This window comes from Myripristis murdjan, chromosome 13, assembly GCF_902150065.1.
Source record: "Myripristis murdjan chromosome 13, fMyrMur1.1, whole genome shotgun sequence".
NCBI classification, from domain to species: Eukaryota; Metazoa; Chordata; class Actinopteri; order Holocentriformes; family Holocentridae; genus Myripristis; species Myripristis murdjan.
Window position 1 is genome coordinate 31300219 of NC_043992.1, and position 26779 is coordinate 31326997.

Genomic DNA, 26779 nt, shown 5'->3' on the forward strand with positions numbered 1-26779 from the left:
GCCACTGTACTATGCTTTTCATTTAAACACAGTAATTTTTGAGGAATATTTGTACCTGGATAGATGTACATAAAAGTACACTGGCTCTCTGCTGGTTGGGTCCAAACCACCTCATGATATTACTTCCAGGCAGTGTGGCTCTGAAAGCCATTAGGACCACCACTGTCTTGGAAAGGATGCATGAAATGCAGAGGGCAAAGCTGACCCCAAATGCTGGGTACCGGATACGGCAGAGCCAATCCGAAGGCTCACCAATGAAAAACAGGCCGATAAGGAAACAGAGAGCAAGGAAGAGCAGAAGAAGGAAGCTCAGTTCCATGTTGTTGGCCCGAACCAATGGTGTGTCTCTGTGTGTGAAGAATATAGCAAGAATGGAGAGGGAAATACAAGCTCCAAGGACACAAACTGTACACAAAACAATCCCAAGTGACTCGTGATAAGACAGGAACTCAATAGTCTTTGGGATGCAGAGATGTCTAGCTTCATTGGGCCATGTGTCCTCTGAGCAGCGTAAGCACTCTAAAGAGTCTGTTGAAGGTGTGGAGAAGATAGAAAATTTTAGCAGAGAGAAATAGCCCAGTGTAGATACATATGCTGATATTATTTGGATAGCTTAGGACAGTGAAAAGCAACATTACACACCAGTCTCATTACTAACTTCCCCCTCTCCACAGGTGACACAGTCAAAACAGCAGACAGGCTCCCCCCTCCTCCTGGCTATGCGTGTACCTGGAGAGCAGCTTTCACTGCACACAGAATGGGCTGGCTGAGAGGCAGAGGGTAGCCATTCAGAAACACTGATAATGTTCAATATGCTGCTATGATGCACTGACATTGTACTGCAACCTTATAGTATAATGTTATACAGTGTCATCAATTTCACATACAGAGTACAACACACAGGTTGGTACAAAAATCAAAGTTTCCAGGGCATCACATAATGTAACAATGCCCCAATATTAAATGATTAATTAATTAATTAATTAATTAATCATTTATTAATTATTATTTAATTATTATAAGATTACCAGGTAGGTATTTCATGATCTAGCTGGTAATGGAATGCCTTTCGTTTTGTTCATGTAATTATTACATTTAAAGGCTATGTTTTTTAAAGTAATTCACTTACAATGCTCACCAAAGTCTTCATCTGAAAATATGAATCTCTTTTCTAGATGTAATGCCACATTTAAATGGGTAGCATTTTGTGTAATATAATAAAGAACAAAAACAAAAACAAAACAAGTTCTTTATTATATTATCGGGGTGGCATCATTAACTGCAAATTGTTATTAAATTGATGATTTATTCCACTGATGGAGAGTTATTACATTAACAGATGTAACATACTGGCGATATGCCATTTATGTAGTTAGTAGGCCTATATGTAAATTAGCCTTGAAGGTACCAGTTTCATCTGTAATCCCTTTTAATGAGTGATTCAGCAGCACATTTACACACCCAGCAGTTTGCGAACTAATAACAGCAGATTGACTGTGGCATTAATTAATAGTACATAGAAGATTCGAAGAGATACGCAGGGTCTCAGGCCCCTTCCCAGAGAACACACCTGCTGCCCGACAGGCCACTGAATTGCAGAGTCATTTATGACCAGGTGGTGCCCAGCAGACAAGGAGGCATCGTAGAAGCCTACTTTAACCAAATGCAGAGAGCCATCATGCCCTTTTTGCCAGTTCATGAGGTCATAGTAAGCGATGGGGTCACCATTCTCATCAAAGTTGACTTTTTCCCCCAATATAGAAAACTTAGCATGCTTCATGTAGTGCAGGAGCTGAGGGAGAAAGAATAAAATATTATTCTACCACTGTACACTGCACATGACTTTGCTTTTGCCCCTTTCCTGTTAGTTTGACTTAATTTTTAAAAACCTAATTTGGCATTAGTTGAAATCACCCTCACCTGCCAAGGTTTAAAATTCTTAGGGTTTCCACAGATGCCATTTTGGAGAGGCCCATGCCCTGTTAAACAGTTACTCATGTCCTGCAGGGCATGAGCCACCAGGTACACAGCCTTGTAGACATTATAGGACACTCTTAGTTGGCTCACATCAGAATAAGCAGAGTAAATGTCATCTAAATCTTCCTTTCCTGTGCAAGGCATTCTGTCTTGGTAGCTGACCCCGTGAGAGTGTACGTTCAAAGACCCATTCAGTCTACAGTTAAACGTCTCCTCCCAAAATTCTGTCAGGAAAGGCGATTCATAAATATCAGACAGTCTGAGTCTAGTCAGGTATTCTTTAAGCCCAGGAATAACTTCAGCTCTCCGGATGCCAAATCCTAGCGTTCCTTTGAGGAGATCACCAAACTCCTCCCAGAGAGATTTGGCAGTGGCCCAGGCCTCGCTGGCAATCCACTGCAGCCCGGAGACATTCCTGTGTCTGATCTCTCTCAGGATGCTCTGTAGCTCTGACTCACCAGAGAAGTTAATGATAACTTTGGAGGATGATACCTGAAAAGCAAACATTAACATTTAATGAATTTTATACTGTCTAAAGTTATTCTTACTAAGCCTGGCACGCAAGACTTTACCACATTAAATGTTTTTAGAGTTCCATTCAAGTACATATGACCAGAGACAATCTGTAATGACCCAGAGGTACCTGAATAACATCCAGAAGCTCATCTAGAGCCTGCTGACTCAGGACTACAGGGTAGAAGTGAATGTAGGCAGGACACACACCATACTGTACTAACTCCTGGAGGAAGTGCTGGATGGCAAAGTGGGCATAGTCAGACTCCACCCCAATGACTCCCACCCAGGTCCAGCCGAAATAGCTCACCAGACGGGCCAGGGCACTGATCTGGAAGGCATCACTAGGCATGGTGCGCATAAATGTGGGGAACTCCTTTTGGTCACTCAGACAGCTACAGGATGCAAAATAGCTCACCTGGTAAAAGAGTAAACCAGTCAACTTCCCTGCATGCTTAAAAAAAGAAAATTAGTGAATTCAAATTATATGAAATTATCATAAAACTTCTTTCAGATATTGTATTTTATACATTTCCAAATACACACATAACACTAAAGCCTTGAAAGTCTGTTCAACAGACTTTCAGATCCAGAATATCGCATGACTTAACATTAAAAGATTGCAATGATTTAACATAAACAATAAAAATCATCAACATAAAAAGCTCAGACCAGGGGAATGTTGAAGGGGCCCAGACTTCTCAGCACAGCCATAGACACTCCAGAGGCTGCATCCCCTATGATAACAGGGGACATAGTTGTGTGTACAGCAGCACAGCCAAAGTTTGAACCTAAGCCTGAAGTTGTTTGAGCCTTTTCTGCATCCAGACCCTCATCTCCCTGCAGACTTTTGCCTCTGGCTGGCTCTGGCTGGCCATTCACCAGGAGGAGAGACCCACTCAGAGACACAGGTATGTCATCACAGCTGTCACGGATGTGAAAACCAAGCTTCAGCTGCGGGAGGAGGTCACTGCGCTGGTTGATCTCTTTGATAGCAAAAGTCATTGTTTGCATCCAACGCGTGGCACGGGCACTGAAACTGGACAGTAGTGATGAAAACTGCCTCATTAGATTGTATAGATAAACACATTAAAATTCAATACTAGTGAGATACACCACCACAGCATGTTATCAAATACATTCAAACGCTCACTTACTATTTATATGTGCTGGGTTCTGGTTTTGTTTTATATGTTGGAATAGAAGAAATGGGACTGAAGTGCAAAGGAAACAAGCCCCCTAGAACTACATCTCCATCTTCATACAAACTGTTCGTTTCTTCTTTCCCCAAGAAAACACAGTCTTCCAGGACAGCAGCTGAGTCAAATTTACTCCCCAGGACAAGGAGCAGCAGGAGAGTCTTGGCAGTCAGGTATGCCATGACTGGCTCAGGTGTTGAGGGAAGCTCCAGCTCACCAGCTGTAATTATTTTGATAGCTGAATCTGACAGAGGAGCCACCCCTGGCCATGTAGAAAGGGCAGTGACATCCCAGTCCCATGATTTATATTGTTATTACCCATAAATCTGAGGGGCCCACCCAGGTAGCTGTGACATCATCAGAGGTTACACCTTATGTTTCTGAGGCTGGGGAAATATTGCCAGGGTCTTAACAAAAATAAACAAATAAAAAAGGGATGTTTGAAAAAAAATAGCTTGTTTTCCCACCAGCATATATGAATTGTTTTGTTTTCCTTTATTTTGATAAGGGCAAAAATTAAACTGTAATTGGTGGGAAACAAGTAGGATAACAGGATTAACAAAATGACAGGAAGGAGAGAGAAAACATATTAGAATGAGAAACATGTATTTGTATTCTATTTTTAAAATTTCACAAAGCATTATTCACAATTTGTCTTGCTCTGTTGTTTATGGAACTTGATTTAAATTTTCAGTTTAAAATGATGAAATGGAAATCACAAAGTTCCTTCTCAAGGCTTATCAATAAGTCTGCCTTGAGTAGAACATTATTATATTCTGTGGGAGTCGGCATTGTTACGACCGGCTCAAAAAGCTGCAACATGAGGAGGGGCACGGCACCAGTTTTAGATGCACAAAGAAATAAGACACTTATTTACAAAAAGGTAAAACAAACTGAAGGCTGGGGTGAGAGAGAGAGAGAGAGAGAGAGAGAGAGAGCATATCGGTATAGAGCCACTTATATAGACCCAACGCACAGTTAGCAATCAATGAGCGGCACCTAGAACACAAAAATATCCAAAGTATTGGGTTGGGTCAAGTACCCATACTTTCCCAATTCCAACCATTCCACGTGGATAATAACAGATCTATTTAACATGATGTATATTCATAATCCAGATTCGCACACTACAGGTGGTTCATTAACATAAAAATAAGGTAAAAGAAGAACCTCAAATGGTTAGCTAATCCAGTATTCAGAAAATTCAATATTCAAACATCATTCATTCAGAGAACATAAATACATACAGAGTACATACAAATAAATGCATGACCGTGTAGTGGCTTATTTTCAATTGCATGTGTTACTTATTTTAATGTAGAGCCATTTTAATCTCCAAACATTTTGAAATAACTACTTTCTAACTCAGATCACTCCCATCAGATTGTACCAGTTCTGTATTGCAAGCCCAGAACAAATGCAGAATATAATTGACAGGCTTTGTGAGTAGAGGCAAAAATCTGTCTGTAATGTCTAATGTTTTATTGTATGAGGCACCACCGTAGGTAAAAATGATTTTGTCATAAATGAATTAATTAAACTGTGTATTGCAAACAATACCTGAGAGATTCATTAATTATTGTAAATGAATATGTGGAAGAATTCTAAAATGGTAAAAAAAAAAAAAAAAAAAAAAAAAGCCATGAAAAATATATGTCCCATATCACTGGCATTGCTGCACTTATTTTTAGTCATTTATTGGATTGGTTATCAGTGGGACTGGTGATATCCAATCCAAAACCAGTCTTTGTCATTAATAATATGCAAGGTGGGGCAGACAACACATAAAACGTGTTTCCCTCCCTGTTCTTCCTCTATTTGGGCCCTGTGACAGAATGACTCCCCTGGTCTTATTTCATTTGATTTACCCTGTCTGTGTCCTCACCATAACTCTTAATTCTCGCTACAGCCCCGCATCCCCACCTCCAGGCAAAGTGTGCGCTCTTCAAAGCAGCTTTGAGCCAGGCTTCGTGGCTGAGGGCGACTACGTTATTGGAGGAATCTTCCCCCTTCACTACAACCAGGAGATGCCAGACCTCAACTGCACTTACAGACCGTCAGCAGTCAAGTGCAATGGGTGAGTTTCATTGGTTTGTGAGGAAAATCAAAAGAAAAATTAACTTTATCATAGCAGGTTACATGGCATTAGATTATAACTTATAATTGTGCTGAGATTAGATACTAAGTTATAATTGTGTGTCAATTTACTGACAAATATGAAACAAACAAAGCAAAACAAAGCAAAAACAAGGGTTGTGAAACGACAGGCGTTACAAAGCTGAAGCACTCAGTTATTATATCAGACTGTAAGACATGGCTGTAATTAACATCAACACAATATCATAAGTAAAGATCATTATTTAGACAAACTTGCAATCGAGATAGGATTTCTGCCTCTAAGATCATTTGAACTTTTGTCCACTTGTCTGTGTGTGTGTGTGTGTGTGTGTGTGTGTGTGTGTGTGTGTGTGTGTGCGCGCGGGCACACTGAGCTACAGCTTTGATCCTAGGGCTTTCCGCTGGGCTCAGACTATGAGGCTGGCAGTGGAGGAGATAAACCAGAGTAAGGAGCTCTTGCCCAATCACACTCTTGGATATAAAATCTTTGACTCGTGTGCATATCCACTGACAGGCCAGAGGGCTGCTCTGGCTGTGCTGAATGGGCCAAATGAAGCCCACTCACCCACATGCACCGGTGCCTCTCCACTCCTCGCTGTGGTTGGGGAATCTGGCTCTGCTCAATCAATCGTGGTGTCAAGAATCCTTCAGCCCTTCAGAATCCCAATGGTAGGGATTATACTGTCGCTCTGTAATCCACAGGGGTGAAAAATCCAAACACAAAAATGATTTGAAACTGCACTGAGAGATCCTATCCTATAATCTGTTGTACTAACGAAGTGTTTCTTATCCTTCTTTCCCAGATCAGCTATTTCTCATCCTGTGCATGTCTCAGTGATAGGAGAAAGTATCCCACCTTCTTCAGAGTGATCCCCAATGATGACTACCAGGTAAGAGCCTAGCCTGGGCTGAAAATTATTTTGATAATGACCAACTTATTCTGAAGACATTTTCAAACATCACACATTTACCTGCCAGTATAAAATATGCACTACAATACACTACATCAAAAATGCATCCATATTGTCTATATCATAACATGTTTTGTATATTTGCCCCTGATGCCAGTTTGCTCTCACCTCTTAAAAATTTGTTTTGTAAGTAAACTGGCACTTTTCTCCCTGATCCCAGGTGAAGGCCATCGCCCAGCTGCTGCTTCGCTTCAACTGGACCTGGGTGGGTTTAGTGCGAGGCGACCATGAATATGGCCGCTTTGCTGTGCAAGGTCTGCTTAAGGAGTTACAAGGGAGCAAAGTGTGTATAGCATACCAAGAGATGATCCCTCTGCTCTACAATCGCCAGAGGGCCCTAGAGATCATGCAGGTAAATCCAAACAGGTACAGAACACCGTTTTATTGAAAAAAGAAGGAAAGAATATTGCAATAAAGAACGAGCAGGTACCTTAAAAAACAACTTTCTTATGTCTCCACAATGCTTTTTATTGTAGATATTGAGGACACACTTTTCAAATTAAATGCAAAATGTCTGTTTATTTTCCCACTTTTTCCATGCCCATCTCTTTACTCCTCCCTCATCTGTTTCCCTTTGTGTAAAGGTGATGCGCAGCTCTCAGGCAAAGGTGGTGGTCGTGTTTTCAGCCGAGGGGGAGATGACTCCCTTCTTGAGGGACTATATGAAGGAGAATATCACGGGGATCCAATGGGTGGCTAGCGAGGCCTGGGTCACAGCCTCTGTCTTTACAGGGAGTGAATATTACCCGTACCTGGGGGGCACTATTGGCTTTGGCATCAGACAGGGTCATATCCCAAAGCTCAGTGACTACCTGCAGACAGTGGAGCCACACAGGTACCCCTCTAACACACTGGTGCTGGAGCTGTGGGGGGCTCTGTATGGCTGCTCTCCCTCTCCCTCTTTCAGCTCTTTGTTACCTCCCTGCTCAGGCCAAGAGACCCTCTTGGAGCAGCACTCAGCTTACATGAACACCTCCAGCCCCAGGGTGTCTTATAATGTCTATAAGGCTGTATATGCAATTGCGCATGCCCTGCAAAACCTTCTCCTCTGTAAACCAGGCAGTGGCCCCTTCCGCAACAACTCATGTGCTCAAAGTAACAACATACATCCCTGGCAGGTACATATCCTTACTATCATCATGATGTTAGAAAAAATACATGAGAATTTTCATATTACTTGTTTGTTTGTTTCCAAGCTCCAACACTATCTTCAGGAGGTGGCATTCAGCATAGATGGAGAGGAGGTGAATTTTGACCTGAAGGGCGACTCTATACCGTACTATGACATCATCAACTGGCAGCGAGGAAGTGGGGGGAAGATTGAGTTTGTCAACGTGGGTTTGTTTGATGGCACCAAAACTGCAGGAAAGGAGCTGGTGATCCAGGAGGAAAAGATAATGTGGGCCGGACATCAGAGTGAGGCAAGCTGCTCACACTGTGTATTTACCTACATCAGATGCCAACTGTTGAAGTTCTGTAGGTTGAGGTGGAGGTGAGTCAGGCAGCCAGGACAATCTGGATTTGATGTAAAAACTGTGAATTCTCTGTGCAGTTTTCCCCACACAATATAAATGCAAAGTCATCATATAACCTATCGTGATTATGACAATTTTCAACGCAGCATGTTGTGTTCTTGATGGTTGTATTCTTATATAGTAGAGGTTGAAACATAGTAATGCTTCATTAGTATGTTGTTTACATCACAGATTTGTATCCAACATGATTTATTGATTTATGGTTCATTCCTGAATAAATTGTGTCTATACCAGTTTCTTTACATATTTCCCAATGTGCATCTTGACAGGAGCACAGCTTTCACTACATTAATTGCTCTAGAATGAAAATAGTGCATGTGACCCTGCAGCGCCCGAGGCCCTTATTGTCTCCATGCTCACTAGGTGTTGGTGTCTGTATGCAGTGCCAGCTGTCTTCCAGGGTCCCGGAAGGCTGTCCGTCGTGGGGAGCCTGTGTGCTGCTTTGACTGTGTACCATGTGACAGCGGCAAAATTAGTAATCAGACAGGTGAGCTTAAAATAAATGAGTAAAAGTACGATTTTGCTTTTACTGTGGTAATAACTCATATTGAACATATCCAGATTACATTCAGCTAGAATGTGAAGTTATAGAGGCAATGTTTTTGAGACTAAAGCATTTGAGTCCTTTTTTGACCTACTTCCCTACTCTCTAGACTCCGTAGACTGCACTCTTTGTCCTCAGGATTTCTGGTCAAACACAGAAAGAACAGCCTGCATCCCCAAGAAGGTGGAGTTCTTGACCTATGATTCTTTGGGCATAGCCCTGACAGCGATCGCCGTGGTGGGTGCCTGTCTCACCATAGCTGTCCTTGCCATTTTCTTTTATCATAAGAACACAGCCATAGTCCGTATCAACAACTCTGAGCTCAGCTTCTTCATCCTGCTGTCCCTGACTCTGTGTTTTCTGTGTGCACTGGTTTTCATTGGAGAACCAACATCCTGGTCCTGCATGTTGCGCCACACTGCCTTCAGCATCACATTCTCCCTTTGCATCTCTTGCATCCTGGGCAAGACTCTAGTGGTCTTGGCTGCTTTTACTGCGACCATGCCTGGGAACAATATTATGAAGTGGCTGGGGCCCAGGCAGCAAAGGGTCATTATTTTCAGCTGCACCCTGATTCAGGTAGTTATCTGTGCTAGCTGGCTCATCGATGCTCCGCCCTTTCCATCGAGAAACACACAATATGAACACTCCAAGATCATTCTGGAGTGTGCCGTGGGCTCCAGTCTTGCATTCTGGTGTGTTCTAGGTTACATTGGCCTCCTGGCCTGTCTGTGCTTTGTACTGGCCTTTCTTGCACGCAAGTTGCCAGGCAACTTCAACGAGGCCAAGTTCATCACTTTCAGCATGCTAATCTTCTGTGCTGTGTGGCTGGCATTCATCCCTGCTTATATCAGCTCTCCTGGAAAATATGCAGATGCAGTAGAGACATTTGCTATTCTGGCTTCCAGCTTTGGCCTGTTGTTCTGTCTGTTTGCTCCAAAGTGTTACATTATTCTGCTGAAGCCAGAAATGAATACTAAACAACATCTGTTGGGAAAAGAAAAGAAGTGACATGCAAACAGATGGGTTTTTTCAAAATGTTAGAATTTAACATTTAGAGTGAAAGGTCAGGGATATTTTCAGAAAAACTATTCTTTGAATGTTGATTTATCTGACATTTGCCCAAACTGGGAGGCAGTTGTTTCTACACAGTCGATATGATTGTTCTGTAATTGTATCAAATGTTCTTATTTTCACTGTATAAGGAAGTAAGTAATGTACTCATATTTCAAAGAAACAAAGGTGTTGAGAAGTCACTGCTCTTGTAACTGATTCATCAACCCATACAATATTTTATTTTTTATTTATTTTATTTTATTTATTCATTGTTTTTATATTTATTGCTACTCTTTGCACTTTGGTAAGGGCATCCTGAACCAATCTCATTGTAACTTGGGTACAATGACAATAAAACTATTTGAAGTTTGAAGTTTGAAGTTTAAAATGGATTTTAATGATTAAACATAATACCTCTGAACAACTGAACAATCATAAAGCCTGACAAAGACACTCTTTTCATAAGTAGATGTTCAGTTTTTCATGTATATACATCAGGTTCTATACATCATGTGTTGAAACTGGACTGATCCAAAGCAAATGGGTTTTACTGTATCAAACACCCAAGACAGGAAGACCAGTAAGTCATGAATTATGAATAAACTGTCCCTAAAGACTCTTTGATGTTTAGAAAATACTGTGTACTGTTAACATGGCCTGTGCTGGCACCTACATAAAACAACAGAAACACAAGAGGACAGTATGAGTCATATTATTTAGACTGTAAACTTACATCTAACTGTAGGACTGATTGGAGAACATAGGACTGCAGAGATCTATTAAAAATAAAAGAGCACCACATGTTTAATGTAGTATTTTATTTTGTTTCAAATATACAAACGTTTAAACACCCCAGATGGCATCCTACCCTATAAAACATATACCCGTAATTAATATATTGCCACCAGCTTCCCATTATTTTGAATAACATGTATTAACTGTATCCATCAAACTAAAAGAAATTGTCATTAACAAAACAAGAAAAAAAAAATACATTAGGTTATCTGGAAGATTTCCCAGTCATGCCTTTCTTAACATTTCTCTCAGGCTGCAGTAAAATTATGTAACATTTGGGCACAAAAATACACACCAACAGTCCAAAACTGGAGGCTAAGATAGCAAAAATCTCCACAGCTACAGTGAACTTGCCAGGCGAACTGATATAAGCTGGGATAAAGGAGATCCACACGGCACAGAAGATCAGCATGCTGAAGGTGATGAGTTTGGCTTCATTGAATGTATCTGGGAGTTTGCGGCCCAGGAAGGCCAGCAGGAGGCAGACAGAGGCCAGCAGTCCAATGTAGCCCAGGACAAGGTAGAATCCAGGAGGCCATGGCTCCTTACACTCCACAATAATCTAAATGTGTCAAAATGTATAAACACATGCACTTTGTATAAGAGTATAATGTTATTAAAGATACAAATCTGCATGATGTAATATGATCTGACATGATATAATCAAAACTGGTTTGTGTAGTTTCAGATAGAAATGTGTAAAATTTCTGTCTGAGTTACTAAACTTAGAAAAGAATAGTTGTTTCCCAGCCAACTACACAATATCAGAGTGCTTTGAAAACTATGTGGTGGACTGATGTGACTGTTAGCCCACCACAGCAGTCCACATACAGGTGGAATGGTCCAGAAGCTTTTTTTCTTAGAGCAGTCAAGTGTGCTCATCACTACAATACACAAAACTGTGGATCAACATAAACATTTGAAAGCAATGAGAGCAGTTCTCCAGCATAATCACCCTGACTGACTCTTACCTTACCAGTTGAGGCTTGGTATGCTGGGTTCCTGAATGGAAAGGGGGGCGCACCTGAGAGCCAACCAGTGCAGAGACAAACCTGAAGACAGGAAAGGCATAGATAGACAGATTAAAATTAGATCAAAATTAATGATGTGATATCCATTGTTGACACTTTCTCCACCTGGGGAGCTGTAGTGCAGAATATGAGTGTCCTCTGTTGGGAGGGACCAAACAGCTTCAGAGCTCTGCGACTGGGCACAGTGGCCCGGAAGGCCAGGAGAACCACAATGGTCTTAACAAGGAGGCAGGAGAGACAGAGGACAAAGCTGATTCCAAATGCTGCCTGGCGGAGCCTACATGTCCATACAGATGGCTGGCCGATGAATGCCAGGGAGCACAGGAAACAGAGCTTGAGTGAGAGAAGCAGCAGGAAGCTTATTTCCGAGTTATTTGCCCTGACAATGGGTGTGAAGCGGAAGTGATGAAAGATGCTAGTGATGATGGCTGTCAGGATGACACCCAGTAGCGTGAGTGAGACCAGGATGATGCCCATGGTGTCATAGAAAGACAGGAATTCATCCACCCCTGCCACACACTTCACTTTGTCTTTGTCTGACCAATAGTACTCAGGACATTTTGTGCACTCTGTAGAATCTGTGAGGAGATACACAGTACATAGACACCGTATGAAAATACACACGAACCCACTTACACACAAAAGGTTTAACATACACTGAATACTATGATGAATTCTCTACAGAAAGATAAAAATGTGTGTATGGGCTACCGGTCTGGTTGCTGATCTCTCCATCAGCACAGGGCAGACAGTCAAAGCAGCAGTGGGGCTCTCCTGGACGTCTGGCCTGCCTGTTGCCAGGGGGGCAGGGGGCACTACACATGGACACAGGCACCTGGGGAAAGAGTTGCAGAGTTATGTGTCAGCGAGTGGATTCTGTAGACTAAACACTTGCTTGAACAAATAAGAGCATGGAAAAGTAAAAGAAAATATGAGCATCCAGTCCATTTAATGATCCTGCAGAGAAACTCAAGGCATTTGGTTTGGCATGATATATTACTAACCTTTGCTTGGCCTCCTGTCCATAAAATGGCACTCTGCTCCATCTGCAGCTGCTTTCCCAAGGAATCTGAGCCATCATAGCTTCCCACTTTGATAAATCTGATTAAAAAAACATGCATGCATTTGTTTCAGACCTACCAATATGTGTGATAGTACAGCATCATAACCCACCACAGCTTTATTAAGGCTTAGATAGCCACAACAGACATGAATAATGCATCTCAGTGACTTTTCTCATAGATAGCCATTTCCCATACTACATTTTCTTAATGGATATTATTCTACCTGATGTCACCCTTGTTGTCCTTCTGCCAGTTAATGATGTCATAGAGAGGGACAGGCTCTCCGTTGGAGTCAAAATATACTTTCTCCCCAAACTGGTTGGTGAAATTTACTGTCTTCAGTTGGTATAACAGCTATACAAAAGGAGGAATATAAAAGAGGAGATGATGGTTTAGTCAAAAGTGTATAAAATCCTAAAGCAAAAAGCATTTATCTAAAATGTTCAAAACATGTAGACATGATTTAATTATTTAACCTACCTGTCTAGATGTAAATGGTTTGCTGTTCTTGCACATGCCCTTTGTAGGTTCCACAGAATCACACTCCAGTAAATGGTGCAGTGCATGGGCGATGGCATACACAGCCTTATATACATTGTATGATATTCTGACTTGAGACACATCAGTGTAACTACTGTCAGTGTGCCTTAGATCCTCTGCACCAGTGCATGCAGGCATCCCAGCAACACCCTTATAATTTCCACAAACTGACCTCTTAAATGTTTTTGTTTTACCAACAGCCAGGCCAGCCGTGGACCCAAACTTGACCTGAGAGTCAGGTTTGGAACTACAATCCATCTGTCCTGTTATGTTTTCAAAGGTACCTGTTGTAGAGTTTTCAGTGGATCTGTCACCTCTGAATTCTAGCCTACAGCCAAACAGCTCTTCCCAGAACATATTGACAAATTCAAATCCAGGTTTTGGAGAGGGGCGGACCTTCAGCAGGAACTCTTTCAAACCAGGGATCCTAGCTCCAGGGAAGGAGAAGCCCAGAGTACCTTCCAAAAGAGGGTGGAAGCGGGGTGAGGTCAGGAGGCTAGCAGTCACCCAGGCTTCACTGGCAACCCACTGGATCCCTGTCACATTCCTCTCAGCCAGCTTGATAAATTGAGAATAGAAGAAAATATGAGAGCAGCAAGATTAAAGCAATACTACAGTACAACAGTAATATTCTTATTATTCTTTTCTTACTTATAATGTGGTGTATTTCATGCACACGCATATTTATGTATAACTGGGAATAAGAGAGCTCACCTCTGAGAGCAGTCCCAGCAGCTGTCCCTCTGTGGCAAAGGCCACCACAACCTGTGCCTTTGACCTCAGCAATGCATCTGCAATGCTTCGTATCGCAGCCACTGTGGGCGATTTGGGGACCGTAAGATGGAACGCTAGGCAGCCACCCTGCTGTTTTAGCTGTTGAGAGAATGCTTGGATGCCATAAAGGCTGTAGTCATCCTGAAAGATATACACACTGGATTTGTAAATCTTGTTAATGTAAGCTGGCTGACATTTGAGTGAGGGAAACAATGTGTTACTGTGTATCTCACCAGGGTACCTAATGTTCCCACCCAACGCCAGCCGAAGTGGGTAACCAGCTGGACAAGACCTCTCACTTGAAACAGATCACTTGGCACAGTGCGAAAGAATGATGGGTAGATTTGCTTGTCAGAAAGACAGGCACAGGTGGCAAAGTAGCTCACCTAGGAACGGTAAGTTCAATCATTCAAATATGAATCTAAACATATAAAATTCTAATTAGCCAAAGTTTCAAAAGACTGTTGTGTGATATGTTATAAAATGCAGGTGCTGGAGGTAATATAAAAAAAAAATAAATAAATAAAATAAAAAATTGGCAATATTAAATACTGTGCTGTGCAGGATCTTTCTCCTCCATGGTTTTCTTACCACTGGTATGCTGAAGGGGCCAACAGTGTGAGCTACAGCCCCTGTGGGGGAAGATGAGGCAAGGCCGATCACAGCAGGGACAGGGGCTCCAGCCAGACATGCTGGTGAAGTTTCAGATTGTACAGTCCCTTCCACTCCCTTCTGTGTTACACTCTCATTTTCCTTCAGGGAATTTCCTTTATTTTCAGGACTGTGAGGCAACACTCTGTCACTATCAGCACCTCTGTTTTTCATCTTGATTGGCATCTGTTGCTTTGTTGTTTCTTCTGCTATTCTACTGCCATTGGACTTTGATAAAGGCCTATCTAATCTTTCTTCAATTTCTTTCATTTTTTCCACTTTACTTACAAGTCTGGAGTGGCTGACTAAGGACAGCAGAGCTCTCAGGCTGGTATGGACATGGTCACAGCTGTCCATGATCCGGTAACCTAGTTTAACACCAGGTAACAAGTCTGTATTATAATTAATTTCCTCCACTGCAAACACCATGGTCATCATCCAACGGAAAGCTCTGTGGTCAAAACTGGAGAAGATGGAAAAGACACCAAAAGAAACATATATACTGTTAATCCATCATAGGAATGCACAATATGCTGATATCACAGTCATTTGAAGCTTATAGAGACTGCAGGAAACAGAGATGTGATCACAGCAGGATGGAATTCTTTCAGTGAGCAACTTGTGGAAAATGGAAGAGGAAACTAAAAGTGCAGGTATTTTAGCATCAGTATAAATTCAGTATCTTTACACTCACCCACTGCAGGGTGTGTGCTGAGGTTTGCTGCGGTACCTGTGCTGTGGCTTAGGGGCAAGGTAGTGCAGAGGGAACAGCCCTCCAATCACCACATCTCCCTCTGCCTGCAGGACTGGAGGCTCACTGTTTCCCAAACCCACACACTGAAAAAGACCAGAATCAGGTGCAGTGAGTCTTGATCCAAAACTGCTTACTCTCTCCATCTCCTCTTCTACCATATCTCCCTCTACTCTCTGCTCTGTCCTTTCCCCCATAGTCTGAGGAACAACAGAAAGCACTGGGGTGAAAGGGCAACACAAGACCCAAAGAAACAGCCAGAGAGGAGCCCCAACCAGGAATCGATGCAGTTTCCATACTGGTCCCATAAAGACTGTGTGTATGTCTGTGTTGGAGTGGATAACTCCCCAACATATGAAAGCGTAACGATCAAGCATATAAAAACTATGAGACATGCATCATTTCATAGATGAATGAGTCATAGCTGGATGGACCAATCAGATTGGGAAAAAAGAAAGAAAAAATGTATAATGTCTATCCCTCCAGTAGAGTTCCAGAGACCAGTGAGTCTATGCCAAGGGGCACTGCAGCTGTTATGGCGGTACACAGTGGTCCAACACCTTACTAAGACACTTCATGTTAGTTTTTCCTTTAATTTGGCATTCATCTGTACACTCCAGTACCACAAGGAATCAGGGCCTGAGATTTTCCTCTGCCATTCGTAGTTTCTTTTTGCAACATGTACCTTCTGTGTACGTTTTTTCAAGTGTGATGGTGGCAAGGATCATTTCTCTTTAGGATTAATAAAGTGTTATGATTCAATTCCATTTTGAGGCAGAAATATGAATTATTTTTCAATCCAGTTGTGATAAAAAAAAAAAAAAAAAAATGCTTTAAAATCTATGCATCATTTGGGGAAAAACATGATAAATGCCAAGAAGAGCATACATCCTATTTTGTAACAATATTTTTTTCCAACTGTTGTCATCATTTTGACACCAAAACACAAAAAGTGGTGAGGACAACTAATTTTCATTCTTAAGAGGAAAAAGTTGTTTGATGTTACTACATTTAAGTTAACCTAGAGCACAGCACCCTGCGCATGTGTAGCTTTATTCTCTGCTTTCCAGCCCAGGCCTCCACCAGATTCTTTTTGCTGGCACCTCTGCCCATTCCCTTGAAAGTAAGCTGACTTAAATTGCACATGTGGAATAGATGAGACACAATTTATTTTTACTTTTTTGGGTCAATTTAATATAAACCATGACCAAACCCAAATTAAGAACAGCCTGGAGCACCACAGACACTCCAAGGAGGTATTCCAGGAAGGGAGCTAAGCTAAAAAGCCAGGCTTATTTCAAGATTTCCAGCTCATAACTGGATGATCAACACCAGCAAGAACTGGAATCAGCTTTCACCATTATATTACTGTCTAACTTCAACAGGGACATTTATTGTCATACTACAGTATGTGAACCTCCTACGCCACCCCTGTGACAAACACACACACACACACACACACACACACAAACACCAACTGTTCTCCAGTTGTATTAGTAGAATCTGAATTCTGATTATTTCCTGTGGTCCAATCAGTTCAGGGATCTGGAGGTTCTTGGGGACACTGAACACAGCAGCCTCGGTCCCATTTGGGGTCTTAGGAAAGGAAGATTGTAGAGACCTACAATCTTCCTTTCCTAAGACCCCAAATTTAAGCCTAACGTTGTGCCATTATTTAACCCCCTTTCTGACAATCCAGCATGACACTCTTGGTACCAGTGGATTCCTTGGATCGTGTAGTGTCATTCATATCCTCACTCTAGCTTAAATATGTAATGCCACAACAGTCTCTGGAAGACAATATGTCAGCCAGGCCCGCCATCATCAGGCTGTTGGAGTAAATGTAAAAAAATTGAGGAATTTTCTCTGTCCTTGGTTTACTCAGGCATATCTTCATACTGTGCTAGAGCAAACTAATAAATTAAAATAAATCACTTTAACAATAGATACTGGTGATGTGCAAATGTTTGACAGAGTAAATCCAGTCATTTTAAAAAAATGCCATCATCTTATCCTTGAGTTAAGTGTTGGTCAATATCCAAAAATGGTTTAGTATACTGCTACCACCTGCTGGTCATCATCCAGTAAGTCAGCATTATGAAGTTCACATGGTTATGGCTCGTGCATAGGCCTGCCTTGCATGACTTAAGGCATTTTCAGGGTTTATATTAGGCCCAAATCAGAGGGCTTGTGTACCTACCCAGAAATTTCCCTTCCAGAAAGAGCATCTGTCTTTTTAAAGTGATTAAAGTTAGTATGTGATGAATGCATTTGTTGCACCCGAATACGTGTGGGGAACAATTGCATGTCTCATTTGAAAAGCCTTAAAAATGGAAATAGATTGCATCTCCAATCAAAACTCATTTATCTGGTCTAGATATGTTTCTCATGATACTGACTTATGTGTGTAATTTGATTGAGCTCCGTATATCACACAAGCCGTTGCCTGTAGGTAAGTGAAATAGTTGTTAATATGGCCTTGATGAAAAATCTGTGAGCAAACTTGCCCATCAGGAGACCTGCATAAAAATGGCCTGAGAAACACTGCCCCTTTTTCATCTCCTGTCCTGAAGAGTAGCACACAGGACTGACACAACAGTGATGCAAGTTAGCAAAGTGTGGGACACTGCACTGTATATAAAAGAAATTGGGGTAAACAGAGAGGAGCAGTCATGGCATCTGTTATTGACACATTCATGCTTCTATGTGCGTACCAGATCTTAATATTGTCTTCTTTGTACTCCTTTTTCTGCTCATTGTACTGCTGTAGAAGAAAACTGTGAAAGTGAGTCTGGTCTGCATAGAATATCCAATGTATTCTGAAATTACAATTTAAAAGTGGCAGAGTTTTAGTGTCATTAATTGGAATGACATTCATGTTTTGAATGTTTTTTTTTTTTTGTTTGTTTGTTAAAATACACTCAATGCCCACATAATTAGGTCCACCTTTGCAATCTAATGCAGTTCAATGCAATTTTACCTTTTAAGAAAGTTTATAATGTTCAGTTTTTGTTGACATTGTGGAAAATGTGTAAATTTAATTCTATGTTTATTATTGAGGTTGTAGTTTGCAGAGGTTTTGTACTGGACTACATTATATTGCGAGGTGTTTCTAATTTTTTGTCCTCCTCATGTATATACATGAGGGGGTCAGAATAGTGGTAACACCTCTCAATAAAATGTAGTCAAGTACAACAGCACCACTAACTATGAGCTCAATGCCACAAATAGAATGAATGAACACCTCTATTACTGTGACAAGCAGAAAACCTGGGCATTACAGGCAGAAGAAAACTGAACTTTATGGCACAACAGTTGTATTGGATTGTATTAGATTGTGCAGGTGGACCTAATAAAGTGGCCACTGAGTGTATATGATCATGGTACACCACTACAGGGTTTCTAGTTTCCCTTGATAGTAATGCAAGCTTATCTGTTTTATATTTATATGTGTTCATATCTCTACACAGTTCTCACACTGCTGATGTTTCTTTTCAATAGTTGAGTGAGTGACACTTTTGTGTTAGTTTTGACATTCAAGGGTTCTGATATGCCCAGACCATGGTCTTTGCAACTGATAAGATCAACAGGAACTCCAGCCTGCTGCCTAATGTGTTTTCACTGGCTAACGGTCAAAAAGAGCAGTTTCAACTGGATGAGAACTGTTTAGGGTTTAACATATCTAACATCAGACATTGCATTTGAGATGTTGTATTTTAATTTAATTTGTAGTTTGAAATAGTTTGTACAAAAATAACTGAAGTAGTTGAAATGATTATGAAACGGCTACTAACGAAAATGCGAAATACATACTCTGTGTGTATACTTTGTCTCATTCAGGTTACTTTGCCACATGTTCCTGCCAGAGGGACCAACAACAGTTCCCATCCTGCTTCAGCTGGGCAGAGAGTGTTATCAGGTATGGGATGCCGGCGTGGTTCAGCAATCTCTCCGCACAGTCCAAATCTAAGTTGCAGTGCCTGGTAGAGACTGCTATGAAGGTGATGGGGAGGACTGAGAAGCTCTCCCTTCAGTCCATCTATGAGCAGTATGTACTCAGGCAGGCACGGAGGGTATTGTTGGACCCGTCCCAAATCCTTCAAGCAGAATATGAGCTCTTGCCTTCTGGCAGAAGGTACAGAGTCCCAAAATGTAAAGTGAACCATTTTAAATACTCTTTTGTACCCACCTCCATCAAACTTTTAGATAGCTCTTGAGGCTGTGCACGCTGAGGCCTGGGAATTGTGCAATAACTTGGTGTTCTGTTTGGTTTCCTTTTTAATCTTCTATTGGATGTGTCATGAGTGTGTATGTACGTGCATGTCTCTAGCTGCCATTTGTATTTTATGTATATTTATTGTCTGCAAGGCAGCTACTACCATGCACTTGAGTCCATGACAAATTTCCCCTAGGGGACAATAAAGTATATTCTATCTATCTATCTATCTATTTAACAATCCCAAGCGCCTCTAGCATAACCTCTAGCACAGCAATATCTTAAAGATATGTTGACAACAGTTACACATACTGCAGGCAAAAAGCTAGCTCACTGTTTAACAAAGTGCATTCACTAAATGGAACAGGCTTGTTTTTGTGAAGAAAAAACTGTGCACCTGGTGAGTCATTAGTGGGGCTATTTGGCTTCAGAGGACACAGGCAAATGAGAATGATTAGATTGTGCTCATTATGAGATTTTTATAGATGTTCCCCTGAAAAAATTGTAGTCTGAGCATTAATGTTTCCACTCTTATCTGATAAGGTTCATGCAATGCTCCAGATTCTGAAGCGGTTTGGCTGGACTTGGGTGGGCCTGATGATCAGTGGTAACGACTATGGGCTCCATGCTGCCCAATCCTTCCAGTCTGACCTGGCGCAGTCTGGTGGAGGTTGTCTGGCATATTCAGAGGTTTTGCCCTGGAGCAATGACTTGGCTGAACTAAGGAGGATTGTCACAAGGTAAGCTGCTTTGCATGAACATTTTCTGTTGCTCCACACAGGAGCTGACCAAGTACCTCAGATTCATTTGCTTTTTTTGTGTCTATTCATTTGTATCTGATTATGGCCACACACAGGGAGTTGTGGTTACCCTGAGGTCACAGCGTGTCTCCATATAATTATCTGGGTTTATCCAAACTGTAGACTGCTGACAACCCAGGTTTGGTTTTCAGCATTTTCAAAATAAGGTAAGCTGATGGTTTACTGAACAGTGACACATACTGCCTGTCTATAAAAATGTACACATATGAAGGAGAAAATTAACACATTGTGGCACTGGAAAAAAATGAATGAATAGAAGCACTAAAGGTCGGTAGACTGTCAAGCAATTCACTTTAGACCTTAAAGCAGTTTACAAAATATATAATGTAATGTCTTGTGTTTGGTGGCTGATATGATCTTTGTGAGAAAAAAAAAAATATTTAATGTACAAATTAACCATGACTTTGATATGAAATGTTCTGCCGCTGCTCTGATGGGTGGTATGAACAGTGGTGATTAAACACTGATGCAAGTCAGCAGATGGGATGACATAGCACTGCCTTTATATTGGGCAACTCAGCTTAGGAAACAGGGAAACAGAAAACAATCATGAGGGCAACTGTAGACATCTATCTGCTCTTATGCAAGTACTTAAGCTTGACAATGTTCTCTCCCTCTGTTTTCCACCCTGTGTCCTCCTCCCTTCCTTCCTCTTGTCAGTTACAGAAACAGTTTCATCTGAATGGGATGCACAAAGCTGGAGATGTGGTTCTGGGTGGGCTGTTTGAGATTCACTACCACTCTGTTTTCCCTGAGATTTCCTTCACTTGGGAGCCACAGCAGCCCAGCTGCCAAGGGTGAGTCTTATGCAGATACAGCACAGAGCAAAGAATTGTGAATTGTGGGAACTGCTGATCAATCTAGTTTGTATAGACGATTCAAAGTATTCAGAAATTACCATTTAAGATGTGGTATTTTTTTTGTCAGTTGTTGCAACCTGAGTTTTCATGGCAGTTGCAAGTAGTGATTTTTTTTTTTTTTTTTTTTAGTTTTGACATTCTAGGGTTCAGTTATGCCCAGACCATGGCCTTTGCAATTGATGAGATCAACAGGAACTCCAGCCTGCTACCTAATGTGACTCTGGGATACAGTATCTATGATAACTGTGACACACTTGGAGTTGCATTTCGTGGTGCCTTAATGCTGGCCAGTGGTCGAGAGGAGCAGCTTCTGGATGAGAACTGTTTAGGGTCCCCTCCAGTGCTGGGGATTGTGGGTGATTCATCCTCAACATCCTCTATTGCCATCTCCAGTGTCTTAGGTTTATACAAAATGCCTATGGTAAGTTTCTTATCTTCTCTACCATTAACAGGCAGTACTTGCAAGGTGTGCTATTTCAATTGAATTCATATTTCAAAATGCAAAAGTCACTGATATTGCTGAAAATGTTTTTGAAAGGATCTGCTGATTTGCAGGGATTGCTTACCCTTAGTGTTTGCTGTATGTCTCATACAGGTGAGTTACTTTGCCACATGTGCCTGCCTGAGTGACCAGCAACAGTTCCCATCCTTCTTTAGAACAATCCCAAGTGATGCCTTCCAGGTAAACCTCGAGTAAAACAAGAACTGAAGAATATGTTGATAACAGCTAAACGTACCAAAAGATACCAGCTCAGCCTGTAACAAAATCCTCACCAGAAGTAAATGTTTTTTTTCTGTGTCTCAAAGTCCATGTGCTTTATGAGACACTAGCAGTGCTCTATGGTTTCAAATGACACAGGTATGACAGAATGAATAGATGTGTTCATTATGAGATTTCTACAGGATATTTTTCTGTGAAAGAAAATTCCAGTCTGATCATTAATGTTTCCACTCTTATCTGATAAGGTTCGTGCAATGCTCCAGATTCTGAAGCAGTTCGGCTGGACTTGGGTGGGCATGCTGATCAGTGATGATGACTACGGACTGCATGCTGCCCGATCCCTCCAGTCTGACCTAGCTCAGTCTGGTAGAGGTTGTCTGGCCTATTTAGAGGTTTTGCCCTGGAGTAATGACCCAGTTGAACATAGGAGGATTGTCAATGTGATGAAGAAATCTACAGCTCGTGTGGTCATTGCATTTGCGCATGAAAGTCATATGGTTCACCTTATGGAAGAGGTTGGAATTAAATTAATAACTCTTAATTACTGGAAAATATGACGAATGCCATCATGAAATTGTTTTCATTGTTTTCACTGACCATAGATTTTATAAAATATGTAAACAGCACTTTGAATTGATATGCACCAGATTCCTTGTGATTATAACAACAGTGGATTATCTGTGCTTATTGTTGTAACATAATAAAGTCTTAATGAATCTGACTTAATTCAACCCCCAGGTGGTAAAGCAGAATGTGACAGGTTTGCAATGGATGGCCAGTGAAGCCTGGACAGCCGCTACTTTGCTGCAAACCCCCCATCTCATGCCATACCTGGGGGGCACTCTGGGTATTGCCATCCGTCGAGGAGAGATACCAGGACTCAGGGACTTCTTGTTAGGAACACGTCCTGGCAAAGTGACAAAAAACAACTATGGAAACAGCATAGTGATTGTCTACTATATCACTTTACTACCTGATCAACACTGAGGTATCACATCATTGTCTTCATATGTTAATCCTCATTTTCTCTGTTCAGGTGAGGCAGTTTTGGGAGTACACATTTCAGTGTCGATTCTCACCACCTCCGGCAGGGTGGTTAGATACTGGGGGAGCACTGTGCACTGGACAGGAAGATCTGGAGAGTGCTGTGACTGAATTTTTGGATGTGTCAGACCTGAGGGCACAGTACAATGTGTACAAGGCAGTGTATGCCCTGGCATATGCCCTTGATGACATGTTGCAGTGTGTGCCAGGCAGAGGGCCTTTCAGCGGGCACAGCTGTGCCAGTTTACAGAAACTGCAGCCATGGCAGGTGAGATATCAATTTAGCCTACATCTGTTATACCACAAGTTACTGTGAGAAGGAATTTTCTCTGTAGCTGTAGCTCACATTTCGGCCCCTTTGAGCTGTTCTGTGTCTTGTACTGACACTGTAAGCAGTGGCACTGATAAGACATACTGTCTCCATGCTACCAAGGTCACAAGTGAGGGGCACACCAGACATAGGATAGGCAGATTGATGTCTTTCACAAACACAAGGTTGTTGACTTCTAGCATACTTAGCTAAAGGTATCTCCTTTAAAATAAGGCATGCTGGTCAGTAACCCTCAGAATTAGTGTGGTACTACACAGTGTTCATACTCGTAGTGCTCATACTCTCTTCTCCTTTCCTGAGCATCAATAAACATCGTTTACATGAGACATCACAGTCTCTGTCATGAGAGTTGACCAGAAACTTGCTCTTTTCCATCACATACTGAAGAGCTATTCAGAAAAAAAACAATTGCCTGACACTGAGTATGCCACATTGTTCGGATTAAATTCAGCAAGTTGAAATGTTCATGTCTGGTACACCCCTGTGGCTCTCCTGGTGCAGCATGTGACACTTGCCAGGGCCACAGCCCCCCTCTCTCCCCTGCCTTTCCTGTCGCTCTCTATTATCACTGTAAAATGAAGCAGAAATGACAAAAAAAAAAAAAATTGTTTTGACTTAATATGGTATCATACGAGTTTATACTATATATTACACTATTTATACTAATTATACAATAGAAATACTTTTGCAAGTTTAGCATGCAGAATTTTTTGTTGAACTAATTATAGACAGATCATATGGTTTCAGTTATTCTCTGTTCCCTTCTATCTCCTTCTAGCTTGTGCATTACTTGGACAGGGTCAACTTCACCACAGCATTTGGTGATCAAGTGTCATTTGATGAGAATGGTGACGCCTTACCAATCTATGATGTGATGAACTGGTGCTGGCTCCCTGATGGGAGCATAACGGTTCACAATGTGGGTGTTGTTAAGAAGTCAGCCTCCACAGGTGAAGAGCTCACACTGGATGAAGACAGGATCTTCTGGAATTTTGAACCCCAAAAGGTCACTTCTGCTCATTCAACTACCTGTTTTGTTGTTATTTGGGGGGAAAAAAACAACTCATCATGATTATGTCATATAATTGTAGAATGTAATGTAGAATGGTGGTGATAATTGTTCCTCTCCCTGTAGCCGCCCCGGTCAGTGTGCAGTGAGAGCTGCCCACCAGGCACCCGCATTGCCAGAAGGAAAGGAGAACCTGTGTGCTGTTTTGACTGCATTCCTTGTTCTAACGGAAAGTTCAGCAATGAGACTGGTTGGTATTTGTTACGAAACAGTATAGTTTATCTTTAATAATATTTATACTATTTATAATATTTGTACATCTTTTTCATCACCTGTCTTTTTTGTTAGATTCTATAGACTGCATCAGCTGTCCAGAGGACTTCTGGTCCAGCCCTCAGCGTGACCACTGCATCCCCAAAACAATAGAGTTCCTCTCCTACCACGAGCCCTTGGGTATCTGCTTGACAACCGCCTCATTGCTAGGCACACTCATCTGCACCATTGTGCTGGGAGTCTTCATCTATCATCGCAGCACTCCCATGGTGCGTGCCAACAACTCAGAACTCAGCTTCCTGCTCTTGCTGTCACTCAAACTATGCTTCCTGTGCTCGCTGCTGTTCATTGGTCGTCCCAGGTTATGGACATGCCAGCTGAGGCATGCAGCATTTGGGATCAGCTTTGTGCTGTGTGTCTCATGTATCCTGGTGAAAACCATGGTGGTGTTGGCTGTATTCAAGGCCTCCAAACCTGGAGGTGGAGCCAGTCTCAAATGGTTTGGTGCTGTGCAGCAAAGAGGGACAGTTTTGGTTCTTACTTCCATTCAGGCAGCAATCTGCACAGCCTGGCTTGTCTCTTCCACACCAACTCCTCATAAAAACACACAATACCACAGTGACAAGATAGTCTATGAGTGTGTCATAGGGTCCACGGTTGGTTTTGCAGTGTTACTGGGCTATATTGGCTTCCTGGCTATCCTCAGCCTCCTCCTAGCGTTCCTGGCAAGGAATCTTCCAGACAACTTCAATGAGGCCAAGCTCATCACTTTCAGCATGCTGATCTTCTGTGCTGTGTGGGTTGCCTTTATCCCTGCGTATATCAACTCCCCAGGAAAATATGCAGATGCTGTGGAGGTATTTGCCATCATGGCCTCCAGTTTTGGCCTCTTGATGGCACTGTTTGGACCAAAGTGTTTTATAATCCTGCTGAGACCTGAGAGGAACACCAAGAAAGCTATCATGGGCCGAGGCACCAGCAAGAAATAAAAGCTGTACTTCAGTTTAGCAGTAAAACTTGTCTTTCTTTCTATGTCTTTCTGTCTTGACTCAGACAAGGTGTGATAGAGCATATGCCAGTGTCACAGAGGCTCTCAAACACCCTGCTTGTTTCATCATTGTGAACCAATTCATGACTTTGTCTCTTTCAAAAATAAAACAGTATAGAGAAAGGTTGGTGAAAAACTCAGTCTCAGTCATTCCTTTTTTAAAACTATAGTCACATTTTTCAAGTACTCCCAGATGATAATGATAATAATTATAATACACACAAGACAAGTACCAGCATGTCATTATCAGCAGCAACAACAACAACAACAACAAAAACAACAATTGTAGTACTACTACTTCAACCACTGCCACTAATAATAATAATAATCATCATCATCATCATCATCATCATAAATACAAACTCAAAATCAGGGTCAAAAAAGATCTTGACAAATGAAAAAATATAACAATAAAAGACATTAATAAATAATTATAATTAAAAACAAAACAAAACAAAACAAAAAAAACATTAAACCTAGTTTGTTACAGTGAGTCTTAAAGGATTACTTCAACCAAGAATCACCATTTTGCCATTATGAATCATACTCACTCTTAAGGCCGTGGCACACTAAGCTGCTGGTCAACTGTCGGTGAGCATCTGTGGCCCTAGTTTTTGGGCTGTGTCCCACACCATTAGCACAAATGGGACCCCTGTTGGCGGCTTTTCAGCTGATTAAGCATGTTGAATCGAAGCTGGTCATTGAGAGATATTTCTTCTTCCACAACCAAAAGACCAAGGGCTGACAATGCCATTTGCAGTTTCGCATCAGACATATTCTCAATTAGGAGTCGCTATTTTACAAAACTGTCTGTGGTGAGTGAGAGTAGTGTGAAAATGGTAAGATAATGCTGCTTTGTTCATGGTTTGCTCCTAGGTCTTCTGGTTTCCCTTTTTGAATCACAGATACAGACTATTGCCGCATGCTGGTATTAATA

At 41.6% G+C, this 26779-nt stretch overlaps 2 protein-coding genes across 2 annotated transcripts in view; one reads left to right on the forward strand and one right to left on the reverse strand.

Moving 5' to 3' along the window:
• The window catches only part of LOC115369725 (uncharacterized), a 216416-nt gene extending 212545 nt beyond the window's left edge, over nt 1-3871 (reverse strand). Inside the window, exons 1-7 of the mRNA XM_030066393.1 lie at nt 3648-3871; nt 3163-3529; nt 2621-2908; nt 1921-2469; nt 1571-1792; nt 643-766; nt 56-528 (exon numbers count right to left, since the gene is read on the reverse strand). Of these exons, the coding sequence (XP_029922253.1) occupies nt 56-528; nt 643-766; nt 1571-1792; nt 1921-2469; nt 2621-2908; nt 3163-3529; nt 3648-3871 (2247 nt within the window). The remainder of the gene's footprint in view (nt 1-55; nt 529-642; nt 767-1570; nt 1793-1920; nt 2470-2620; nt 2909-3162; nt 3530-3647) is intronic.
• A 1830-nt stretch (nt 3872-5701) lies between these two features.
• Nucleotides 5702-25783, forward strand: LOC115369727 (extracellular calcium-sensing receptor-like). The gene is made up of 14 exons (XM_030066394.1): nt 5702-5766; nt 6188-6476; nt 6611-6697; nt 6939-7130; nt 7363-7896; nt 7975-8199; nt 8677-8800; nt 8967-9157; nt 22012-22098; nt 22876-23082; nt 23174-23449; nt 24291-24518; nt 24648-24771; nt 24870-25783. Exons 1-14 carry the CDS (start codon nt 5717-5719, stop codon nt 25781-25783), a joined length of 3528 nt encoding a protein of 1175 aa, XP_029922254.1. The 5' UTR covers nt 5702-5716.
• Nucleotides 25784-26779: the final 996 nt, after the last annotated feature.